The sequence below is a fragment of the Ischnura elegans genome, chromosome 6 (genome assembly GCF_921293095.1).
Source record: "Ischnura elegans chromosome 6, ioIscEleg1.1, whole genome shotgun sequence".
Classification (NCBI taxonomy): Eukaryota; Metazoa; Arthropoda; class Insecta; order Odonata; family Coenagrionidae; genus Ischnura; species Ischnura elegans.
Genome location: NC_060251.1, coordinates 118,178,931 through 118,192,155, shown reverse-complemented (window position 1 = coordinate 118,192,155; position 13,225 = coordinate 118,178,931). Strand labels below are relative to the sequence as shown.

The 13,225-nt window shown below is 39.1% G+C and overlaps 1 protein-coding gene across 1 annotated transcript in view; it reads left to right on the top strand.

Annotated features, from left to right (window-relative positions):
* Window positions 1–1,158: 1,158 nt before the first annotated feature.
* LOC124161585 overlaps window positions 1,159–13,225 on the top strand; it is a 46,729-nt gene continuing 34,662 nt past the window's right edge. The window contains exons 1-2 of the mRNA XM_046537964.1: window positions 1,159–1,359; window positions 10,528–11,039. Coding sequence (XP_046393920.1) covers window positions 10,530–11,039 — 510 coding nt within the window. The 5' untranslated portion in view covers window positions 1,159–1,359; window positions 10,528–10,529. The remainder of the gene's footprint in view (window positions 1,360–10,527; window positions 11,040–13,225) is intronic.

The window sequence follows — 13,225 nt, the reverse complement described above, 5'->3', positions numbered from 1 at the left end:
TTTCCAATTGGTTACTTTCCTTCAGCAAAGAAAACGAAAGGCATTGATTGCGATTCGTCACCCACCAATAGTGTTATCATAATATAAAAAAAAATGGTTTTAAAAATCCCGGTTTAGAGGAATGGCAAAGGTCAATTTTAACTTCATTTTAAAAAGGCCAGATTGGCGCCCATGCGATGCCACTCCACGTGACGTCACAGGGACCTAGTTTCTATACGAAAAGATAGGAGTTTTGCATCGTCTGAGATTACCAATGCATGCATGAGGCACAGAGCTCAGGGAAACATCTATTAATAACCACCTATTAAAACTGGCTAAGGTCGGAAAGTTTCGTTCGTTTGATAAGGTATTAATAATCCTTAGTTGAGCCAAGCGCTACCTGCTAGCAGGCTACTCTGCTACAGGCTTACTCTGCTGCAACCTTTGTCGTATCAGCGCTCAAAGCCTCGCCCCAAGATCACCTAACATTGCGGCAGCGGGAACCAGAACGACGTCACACGGGCTTTTCCCGGCATTCATACTTACCCATCGCGTTTTCGCGCGCTTGAAAATTTTCACTCTTCATTTAATCGCGCAAAATAGATATTATCATCAAAAAATCTAAAAGCGTGAATTACGTATGACGAGGAATAATAATTTTTCATTATAGGCAATAAAAAAATAAAAGGAAACCATTCTATTGAGATTAGTCATAAAAAAAGGTACGAGCGTAGGTCACTTCTATGATGAGCGGAAAACGCACGAAAGGATGGGAAGGGATGCTTAGCTGCTGATGAAAAGAGTAGTGCTGACTTTACGGGCAATGGCCATGTTTCAGTGATGGGAGAAGGACTACGAGAAGGAATCTGCCACAATTAAAAATGTAGGTATTGTCAATTGTGAAATAATTACAAATTACTCTTCGAAAAAGTAATCAGTTAAAATTCCATTGCGATCAAATTGATTAATAATTTTGGTCCTGTGATAGTTACGATCGCGGTAAATATATTCTCAAACTCGGAGAACTGACGTGCAAAACATTGATGTGAAACGATCATGGTGGGCGATAGAAATTAGGTGGCTTGGGGAAGAGATAAATGGTCGCTATCGCTCAAATTCCATCGTTATCGTTCTCGAAGCTTTGTGCAGCTGATAAGAGGTTATTCCGGCTGCAAAGAGTTGTGTCCATCCCTAAAGTTAGACGTTAAATGCGTTTACGCCGAATAAATTAAGAAATTGGAGGTATATTTGATGCTTCATGACTCGTAAGTCCCTTACCTCGATCACAGAGAAAGTGTAGGAGGAAGAGGAGCAAGTAGTGCATATAGTGCCACTTAAGCTGTAATCCACCCAGTGCAGTAGACAGATTGATAAATAGAGGTAAGATCTCATTTTATTAAAAACTAATCCAATATGGGTTTCTTCCATTGCTTTGGTTCCACAACTTCCATTTCTGGTTGTGAATTTCTTTGGTTAGGAAATGTGGCTCTTCATGCGACCTTTAGCCTTGAATAAAGATTTACAAATATGTTAGTGATTTGATACCTCAGTCGGTGGTCGACTCGAGGTCGTCCGTTGTAATCGTTGAATCCAAAACACCACCATCATTTTCTTTAAGTGGCTACAGTATTTTGAAGGAAAACGCCAATTATTCACGACAGCCATGATCACCTTTTTCGATAACGTAAGTTAATCCACATCCAAATTCACATATTACGTCCTCAACCGTTATTATAGGCGTGTTGAGAGGGATGTTAGGCTAAGGCCTTTCACAGAGAACAAGCACAGTATGTCACTGCTGAGTATGACTTTATTTTTCCGAGTAACATAAAGTCGTATGCCTATACAGACGGCAAAATATCTCTCCCTCTATAATGCAGAACTTCAATTCTCAGGTACTGCCAGTAATCCGGCGTTTTTATACAGGTGCATATAGATAGCTCGGTACTTTCAAGTAGCCTGGTATGCTGGTTAATCTAGTCCAACTCAGAAAATAGGGCATGCAGTGATAGTAGTGCTGAGAAGGGAGCCTTCTTTTTCAATCGAATAGTATGGATTATTGATACGAAACAATTCTGTACAAACTTTAATGTGAGTTTAATTTTTATGTATTGTACCTTGCGTAGACATTCCAACTACTTGTAAGCACTAATTTAGTGTATAATAAGATATATTATATACTTGTAGGCATACAAAAAAACATAGCTTCTGCCGTTTATTTGCGTAATTATAAGTGATTTCCAGGGATCCGTCAGTTCCCTGGTCCGATATCTGCCAGATTACCAAGATACTACTTTATCTCCATTCCGTAGGACCTAGAAACATACAGAGATTCTAAGGTGATTTTCTCCGCGTCGCTCTGAAATACATCTGTTCTGAGCATCTCAAAGAATCACAGCATAGCGCGTAGCCTCAGAATCTTTTGCGGATCCCAGTCTAATTTGAGTGATAACTGTGCAGCGATTTCTGTTCGCTCTTATCAATTTTTAGACGAATCGAGCAGCTTTCCTTTGTTTTTTCTCGGCCAGAACATGAAAACGATAACTCTCAGTTTACGTGAATATCTCGTGAATATATATTACCATTTATTTTATTACCAGTGGCTCTCGTTAACTTCAAAGATCCAACTCGTAAGTAGGCATAGTAAGCAACAGAGAAGCAATTTATCTAAATTTTCTCCCTAATGATGCACTTCTTCCTGTTTCCTTGCCATATATAATGCTACCTCACTAAAAAATAGAATTACATACTAGCTCCACCAGAATCAAATGGTGGCATTTAACACTGGCAAATACAGAATAATGAAATTGAAAAATCGCCGCAGTGTCGGACAAGGATATGCTGCCATAGGCACTCTTCATCATGCACAGTAAGAACTGCAGCGCTTGGAAGTGAAGATGAAGAAATCAACGTGTAGCAATTAGCTTATGATATCACCGGCCCAGCAGGGGCCTAAGTCTGTAACTTTGTTTTCTCCCGAGTTGGGAGAAAATAGACTCGTGAAAATACCGTTTCATCCAACCCGAAGTCTGTAACTCGTTTCTCCCGGTAACGGAGAAAGTGTTTCTCCTGGAGAAAATGTTTCTCCCGACTCAAGTCTGTAACGCGATTGGAGAAACTTGTCGCACCCTGGACGGGTGCCAGGGAGTCACCCGCCCGGGACCCGCCGACTAATTTTCTCCCTGGGAGAAAGCGAGGAAAATAGCAATGGCAGTGTAAGGGTTGTGTAAAATAGGTTTACCTTTCAAATTAAGTTAAATATTCCAAATATGAATCAAAGAATTTGTGAGAAATTGAATTTCCTTCAAAATAGTATGATTGTCTCTTTCGCTGAAGTTTTCAATTGAAAGATGTGAAATAAAAATGCCTAAGTGTACCTTATTACCCGCTCTCTCCTAATTCATTATTCATTGTTCGACTTAATGAGCTTGGGGTGTCTTCCACCTCCGTAATCAACCTATTCTCTTGTGGTGTACCGAGTTACAGAAATTACCTCAAACCCTTCTGCCATTACCTCTTCTCTCTGCCTCTGGTATAGAAAGTGACTGGTGTGATTTTCTGGGACCGTGAAAATGATGTCATGAACTATTATATTCTATGTCTCACAGGTATTTTCCCCATCACTTGGGGAATCGATGGAAAAATCAATTCGGCGTAATTTTTAAGCAACTGTTACCGATGGCGTGAACATTATAATTTCTTTTAAAGAAATGGAACTGCTGCTTGAGTGTAGGCACATTAGATTGTCAATATGTTAGGAAACATTTAAGTGGATTTAATTTTTTTTTCTTGTTTGGGAAATGTAAATTTATATTACTGTAGAATATAAGTGCTGACAAAAGATATCACTGGGATATTTTTAGTAATACACTCAGGTATTGCACAGGTACTCCTTTGTTAGGTAGTAAAATTAAGTTTTCTTTTTCTTGCAATTAATTCTCTCATTCCCCGTTAAAAAAACTAAATGACAGTCTTAAAAAAACTTGGTACAGCTGGGAACGATGCGCAAAAATTAAAAAAAAATTATAATTACCTTTTTTGATTTTAATCATAGAAACATATCCAATATTGGAAGAACCCGCGATCCCCTAGGTGGAAGAAGGTGGTGTTGGCTGTGTAATCAGGCTCTGGCAGAGGGGCGGTTTTATCAGGCTCTGGCGGAGGGCTTGGCGGTAACTTTTCAGAAAGAATTAACTGCATGCGCGGTAGAGATGGAGGATGAACAATCAATAAATTCCAGGGCGAAGAGGACGAACTGTCATACGAAACGATTTCGCAGTCCGAGTCTTCGAAAATTTCGATCGGTTTAATTGGTTTTCTGATGTTAATTCTTTTATTTTTGTCCTTCCTTCTCGGGCACCTAAACAGGGCCTGGCAGGACCCTGGGAAAGACAAAAAAAGATAATTAGCGTAGGAATATAGACTTACGGGCAGACGAGCCCCCATGACTTTTAAGGAGAATGAGTAGTATTTCATTTAATAGCATTCGTATTATTAAAGTCAAATCCATGAAGTGATATGAATTTGTATTTTTCGTGATACATCATGCGAAGATGATGATTTATTTTTCCCACCATTTCTTCAAATTTTTTCTTTATATGATCAAAGTCAACTTTGTAAACCAAAACTCATTAACTCACCTTTGCTTCCTTAAGTTTATATTCAGTTAGGTGAGTAGTCCTAAGCGAGATAAAAAATACTCGCGCCCTGTGTCCATTCGGTTTTAACCTAATTAAAATAACTACTCTTAAAGGAGAATACTTTAGCCACCACCGAAAATTTATGAGTAGTTCGGTTGTATGTATGGTTCGTGGAATGTTCCTACTTTCTATCGTGAAGTCTATCGTAGTCGTCCATATTATTTAATTACTACTTACAACAGCAGCCCATGTTTAAGGCGGGAACCTTTGTTCTTCAGGTCTCCTATAGTTTACGTTCAAAGTTTTTAGTGTAGCGCTGGAACCGTCGTGCTCCTAGGCTATTTTTCTATCGCTGGAATCTTTTTGCTTGTCAGTTACTTTTTCAAATTATTGTTACCTTAGTGACGGTAGCCAAGAGTCGTCAATTTTTAATGCATCGTTTGGAAAAAAGATAGAATAGATCGATTTTATCAGCATTTTCGATTGTTATTCATCCTTTATAATGGAAGGAAATTGAATCTGAGTTATTTGAATGATATTTGTTTTTGTTCAATTTCTTTAATAATTAGATTTATGAGCTTATCTGGATGTATTTCGGGAAAACTCAAGTAATAAATTTGCCAGCAATATTCTCGCCAGTTTTTCTAAATCTTCTTCTTTTTTGGGAAATGGGAAATGGGAATCATTTAAAACAAATTTCTAAATGGAATCTTAAATTTTTTATAGCAAACCCTTTGAAATGAATCAGTTTCAACACGTCTTCTGGAGAATTTAATTCTTTCCTCCTCAAGTATTGACAATGAATGAAAGGAATAAATCAGCCTTTTTGGAAGATTTTGTAGAAAGTCAACCTAATTAAGTGGTGACCTGTCGCTTTGAAATCATTGTATACTGTACTCTCTATCACTTTTTGCCGTCAAATTAATTACCTTAATCTTCGCCCTTGACCTCGTAACTTTCGCATGACACACCAAGTTTCTTAACGTCGTACAAGTTCGTTATCAGATGAAGTCAATAGCAGTAATCGGTGAACATATTTAGGAATTGGAGTTAAAATATCTCCTTTGGTTTATAACGTAATGTTTTGTATGGGTAAACTACTTTTATAAGGTTTACATTTAGCTTTTACAAATGTATATACTGAAAATCTTCCTACTCCAATCAGTAATAGCTATCGGTAACACGCACAGGTGATGCGGGTATACATGCCTTCCGTTGATTATCACGTAATGTTTTTTTACGAAAAAATATAATTTATTAGCGCTTGTAAATATATGTGGCGGGAAATCCCCCTATTTCCTCTAGGCCGAGACAAAAGGGAATTTTGCACCGCGATCAAGAGTGTTAAACACTTACTGCTAGGCTAAAACACGTACTAGTAGGTGTATACAAAAGCGTCGCAATACGCGTCTGTGATTAAGATAACACTCGTAATTATTATATGCGATGTAATACTAACGAGTGCGAAAGGCTAGTTTTCGGTGTCAAAATAAAAAAACCAGTCGCCTTCAATAAAATAACTGTTCATTAAAAATTGTTGTCATAAATTAGGTATTTAGAGATATTAATCCTTAATGTATTTCTTCATAAATGGTGAGAAAACTTGAAAATCTTAAAAATTCAAACCAATTGTGAATGAATGCACGAGGAAATATTACATTTACATCATGTTCATTGCAATTAATTATTTGGACTTCATAGAAAATTTCACCATAACGGCAATCTATCGCGTATGGATATAGCAATGTAGGCCATGAACAGCTGAAATAGGACACACCTTAGAATGACACGTTTCATCCTTTGATTCATTGATTGCCATGAGCTCCTTATACTTACTTCTACACTATTTCATCCAGCAGCTTCGATTCTCTTCCTTTTGTTATCATCAGTTAATTACTGAGTAAATGATGGAGTCAGGGCTTGTTTATATCGAAATTCAGAAACGTTTAATAATTAAAATGATTTTTTACTTTGATTTATTTACATAGTCACGTATTTACGTATTAAGATTCAGTTGCATATATTTTCTATAAATTTGATACAATATTTATTTTTTGTTTCTCCTGTGAAGCGACTGGGGACAACCACTTACAACTCCTTTTCATAAATTGAAAAAGTATATTTAGAGCGAACGTTAAATGTTCATTACATACCTCAGGCTCATATTCCATCTCCAACTCAAGGAACCTCTCTGCTTTTGAAAGCATTGAGTCTCTCAATTTCTTTTATGAGGTGTGTCACAAAATTAATATCTGAAAATTAACAGAGCTTTTTTATTTACAAATTCTTATAAACCTCTTTTATGGACACGGCAAACTCTCAACATCATTAGTTATTCCTGGAAATGTTCTTTCCATAATTAATATCTGACTCCTGTCCTCAAATGTTTTCTTCGCAGAAAACTTATTCTTGCAGTTATTGCATTCAGTTTTAGCCAAGAGTCTCTTAATTGTCAAAGCATTCAAAATAAGGTTAGGGAATTTGAAACATTGGTCGACGCTTGTAATCCCAACATTGTGGTCGGCACGGATTCTTGGCTTCGCGATTATATCAAGTCAAACGAGATATTTCCAAGAGATTTTACGGCATGTAGAAGAGAGAGGAATGGTCGTGGAGGAGGTATAATAATTGTGTAAACGACAAGTTAATTAGCACTCAGGAAAGGGTTCGGGATGATTTTGAAATGATATGTATAACACCAACCCTTTCAACCAACAAAGCAACACACTGCCGTTCAATCTCCGAAAACCATCTCCTCACAGGCGGCCAAAAGATTAAAATGCGTTTCTTGTGGCCATGGAGCAGGGACTTCCAGGATGAGTGTGGTACACCCTCCGAAGGGTTGCAAATCGGGGACCCTTTACTCGACGAGCTCACCCTCGCTGGCCCTTATCTTGGACCCTCAGAGCGTGGGGTCCCCCTTCCGAAAAGTGACCGCTCTGACTGCATTTTGAAAATCTATCAATCGATCCGATCATCAACTAATGATTGTTTACATCGCACTCCTGTCAATCAAGCAATCAACAACGTCTTTGAACCGTGATTCTGCGATGAAAAATAGCGATTTTGTTAACTTTGGTAAAATGGCCATCCGGTGGTCCGCAGCCACGTTTAGATGAATTTTTAGCCATCAATGAATTTATGGAAGAAGAATCGGACCCTACGCATATCTATATAATTTGGGGCACCCAATTAAAGGCAGTTGAATCCGCGAAATATCTATGAGTTAGACTCAATAATGATCTATCCTGGAATAAACATTATGGGGAAATAACCGGTCAAGCTGATCGTAAAATGGGTTTTGTTGAAAGAATATTAGGAATTGCGACGACTAAGTGAGTGAAATTAGCTACTTTTCCCTCGTTAGACCACATTTAGAATACGCTGCCAGTGTTTGGGACCCTCGCGAAAAAGGCTTAATAACAGAGTTAGAACGAAGAAGTGCAAAGAAGAGCGGCCAGGTTTGTGAAAGGTCGTTACGATAGTCTTCCAGTGTAACTGACCTCTTGGATAAACTCAGATGGGGATCTCTGTCAGACCGTAGATTGAAAAATAGACTAAACCTTTTAGATAAATTCAAGAGCAGTGTCTTTTCAAACGAAGTAAGCCATATCATACGGACGCCTACGTTCTACGGAAGATCAGATCAGATAAATAAAATAAGAGAGATAGACTGTAGAACAGACAGATACAGGATCTCTATTTCTCCACGATCAATATGAGATTATAACGACAGCAATAAAACTCATTAATAGATTAGATGACTAGTAGTGTAGCCTACTAACCTATGTAAAACTTAATGCGTTTGCCTAAATTTTATTAATATATCTAACCGCACATGGTAGTATCATTTGTTAGTATGCGTGGTGTTTTTGGTACGGTGTGGTGTGCATGTTGCATTGCATGTGCAATTGCATGCTGTATGCTAGTGATTGATCACCCCCTGCCAAACACCCTAGAGGTGACTCGCAGGGTATTATGCAGATGTAGATTGCATTTCTGTGCTTATCGTCGAGCTATCTTCTGCAGGTGGAGGTTGGAATTATAAGGTATTTTATTCAATTTCTGTCATGTGTTCCCAAAGTTGAAGGAACTCTAATTATTCAATTGGCCATATAAATTTTCATCATCAGCCAGACAGCAGACCATGAAAATTGTTTGAAACTGATTCCTTTAAAAGAAAATAGTCTCCAATGGCCATAATGTAGGGATTACGCCACAGGTACCTGTGAGCTGCACCAAAAAAATACTGTGCTGGTTTGCTGGAACGTGAGAACTATAAGTAGTGACCAACCCCAGCCTCTAAACCGGAAACCCTTTACAAGAACTCACTAGACTCGGAGGAAACCGTTGCGAGGGTTGAAAGTACCACGCTAAAGTTTCTTCAGTTGGGACACACACATTCACTCAACGCAAACTTTTCGAGGGTTCTAAGGGGCCTCGCTGAGGTCGCTTCACTTTAGATTAACACAGACACTTATACATACCAAACTCAGTCATTGGGCTATTTTCTGGGAGAAAATGCTCCGTCACTGGCGATGGAAAGGTAAATCTGGACTAGAAAAATGGAGTTCTTCCGAATCAAAGATTTCCTTCACAACACAGTTGAGGGTCTGATCGCCACGTCATCACTCAACATTTTGTTTTCTATAATAGTCTTCAATTTTTTTCTGTAATTTAGCAACTTCACACTACCACGCTGACAACCATCAGGTGCATTTAAGTTTGTAGGCATTAGTGGTTTATTTTTTCCGTTGTTACCTTAACGAAGAGAAATGCACCTGATGATTCTAGCATTCAAGAAAATATATGGGTGCTGACTTAAAACCATCGGGGCTTTCTGCTAAACGGGGCCATACTTATGGCCGGCCGTATGCTTTCTATGGCCTGACAAGAACTTACGACCTACGCCGATTCCATTCACGAGGGGCCATATCGTATGGCCCGGACTAAGGTCTTTACGACCTTTCTGCAGGTGACTATGAAAATAGAGGTTAGTACTATATGTTCGGTTCACTTTTTTAAACACTGGTCATCTTTTGAGAAGGTAGTTTGTTCCAACGTTGAGAAAAAAATATTTTATTCTCCTTTACCTAAATGGACTCTTACAAAAGGATAAATTAGGATTTTCTTTAAACACTGGTCCGGCGGAAGACGCTGAAAAAAGCCTGAGACAGTAGATTCTGTCCCAAAAAATGCTTATCATGAGGAAATAAAGGCCATAAAATACCCGAAAATGATAGGATGGAATAATGTCTGCCTGCACTGATAACTACCTCAATTCACCATAAATACGTCAAAACGACTTAATTTTTCACCCAAGTGACATTACTAGCACTATGGTTTTATTCTAAAATTGGTGTGGCAAGTGACGAAGTATGAAGTGAGTCAAATAAATGAAAAAAATCAACAGTGATTTTTTGCGTTATTTAGACAATTATGAACTGGGAAAAGTTTGGCCAGTTACTATCATTAAAATTCGGGTTGATGTTTGGACTTAAATTTTCATCATCTTTAGTGCTATAAAATGTCTATATCTTGAGGGAGAGCTCTTGGTGTCCACAGTGGAAGTGGCCCCCTACTTACGAGCGAATTCTCTGCCGCTTCCCAGGGTGGAAATGTTCAGCGGGAGCTACTAAAGAAGAGTGTTAAGAATCATATAGCAACACACCATTGGCTACCTAATACTAAGACTTGAACCTCCACCAATCAGTGACGAGAGCTCAGACAAGTAGCCGCCGAAAAGACAACTCAGAGGAATAACTGAGCGATCACTGAGGGCCGCCCTGAATAGCGGTCGCATTTAGGGGAACTTTAACAGCTTCTGTTTCAGCGATCGCTTCCCCTACCCAAATTCACCATCTCCTCACATCATTTGATGCAATTTTGTGAATGTCTCTTTCTTCAGGTATGAGCGACGAAGAGGCGGAGAGGGAACTGGGCCTATCAGACGGCGAGGAGCAGGAGACCCCCCAAGATGAAGAACCTGAAGATATTTTGGAGAGCCATACAGATATATTCTACGAAACAGATGGACCAGAGGCTGTGGTATATGGTCCCCTTGGGCACCCCTTCTACGCTGTCAGCTGTCCGTTCGTCTGGCCGGATTTACCTTTCATCGATGAGTTTGCTTCTCTCAAGAGTGTTAAGGGATGTGTTTACCAGTATATGGAGGGGTGGGGAATGTTCTGCAATAACGTTCACGTCGCTTGGGTCAACGCCCGAATGGGAATGCTGCAAGACGCGCTGAAACAACTGGATGTTTGCGAGAAGAAGCTGCACGAGAGCAACGATGATTTTTACGTCGATATAATGGACGGATTGACTCATTGCATCCAAGCATCGCGAGCACATATTTATTTCCTGAAAGGAGACGTTGAGATGGCGGATGAAGCAATCGCCAAGGTTTTTCCCCTTGAGGTGAGTCTTATAATTAAGTGATGCGACCGATGCGCTGTGAGTGACTCACATGCGAAATCGTAACCTGTGTGATCAATAAGTGAACGGGAGAACTCCGAAGAATGACAGAATTTTTGCAACGAAGCCGTTTGTCGGTCATTAACGATCAAAGTCAGTCATTCGCAAAACATAAGACATTGTCGCTCTTGATAAAAGGAGTCCAGTGATTCTAAACCGAAAACTGTCATTGGCGAATAGAATTCTCCATTTACTGCCACGTCTCGGATAACCGTGGTTTTTCTAACTTTGGAATAAAGTGAGTAATCATGGAGTTCCACGCGGAATAAGCATGGGGAAATGCACATGGGCGTTGGTTGACACCCACATAAGCATCAACCGATAACGGTCGTTATGGGCATTGACAGAGACCAACGATGGAGTCCGTTCCCGATAGAGTCACTCGGGTGAATGGTGAGCGGTGATCAATACGACTGAAACGTCCGAATTGGCCCATCATCTTAATTGCTTCAAACACGCTTCACATCCATTATTCTAATAATAGGTAATAACGAGATGGTTAAAGCTCGAAATTTTTATGGGATATGTAGTAATATGGTTTCCTATTTTTTTGTTGCCTAGATCGAAATATTGTTACTCCTGGAGTGCGCATTTCACGCTTTTAGATTTTCGAATGACGATATCTATTTATCGCCATTAAATGAAAAGTGAAAAATTTCAAGCGCGCGATAACGCGACGGCTAAGTAAAACTGATGGGAAAGTCCGTGTGACGTATTTCTGGTTCCAGCTGTCGGCGTTTGAGGTGACCTTGGGGCGAGGCTTGAGCGCTGATACGACGCAGGCTGCTAGCAGGTAGCGCTTGGCGTAAATAAGGATTATTATTCCCCTATCAAACGAAGGAAACTATCCGAACGTAGGTATTTTTAATGTGTGATTATTATGAGATGTTTCTTTGAGCTCTGTGCCTCATGCATGCATTGGTGATCTCAGACGATATAAAACCCTTATCTACTCGTAAAGAAACTAGGTCCCTGTGACGCCACGTGGATTTGAACTGCATGGCCGAATATTTCTCAATTTTTTAAAAATTGATCGTGGCAATTCGTCTAAACCGGGATTTGTAAAACCAAATAATTTGCATATTATGAATACACTAATGGTGTGTAAGGAATCGAAATCAATGCATTTCGTTTTTTTGATGAAGGAAAATACCCTTTTGGAGAACAGATATAGTTTTGTAACGTGAGTTCCATTATTGTGTGCACAAGCGTTTCAAAAAGGAAAAAAGAGTGTTGGTATGCCGTTCAACGGTAATGGATAAGCTGAATAAAGCTGCAGGTCGCCTTAGTAGCCATTTCGAAGGTGAGCATAAAATGGTCGAAATATCATTTTGAATTGAATGATTTGTTATAGAATTACTCGTGCGGATAAAAATCATACCTATTTCTGTCACATTTTTTGTGACAGAAATACGAATGTAAAATAGGCAAAAAACGCAAAGTAAAAGCTTGTAATTGGCACCTAATACTCTTGTATTCTGTGCGAGTTACTCGCCTTTACAATCAATGTTAACAATTCCGAAAGTCTTGTGACCAGCCATTACAAAATTAACGATGAAAGTGTCGAAAGTTCCTTTTTGAATTGAATGGTCGCACATGCAAGTGGGTTGTAAATGTAATTAGTTAAGACACATTTTTGTGTCACATGTATTCAAGAATCGTGCCTAAGAAAGGTTAGGAAATTTTCAATGAAAAAAAATATCGATTATATGCAAGAATCTTAAACGAAATGCACTTATCTACTGTAAACAATGCTGGAGGTCGCGTTATCAAACATGCCGCATGGAAGAGTCTGAGGATATTTTGAAACTGACTTATTTCAATGAAAGAGCAATGACTAATGAACACAAGGAGTAACCATTATTGTCCCCGAAGTAGTATTTTGACGATGATAATAACTCTTTGATTCCAGCATAAATAAGACGAATAATGCAACAAAAGATAGATGGTGCGGATACTGACCAAACTGGAGATGCATAAGTTCCTAACGGCAGGAGGCAGGCTCTTTTGGGGTGAAATTTTGTGTCACAGCTCAGCACAGGAGGACTCAGGACTTCTCTTAACCTGTGTAATACAGCTAAGACTCCTATATCTTCCCTTGCCATCTCCACTTGCTGCTTTGAGATCAG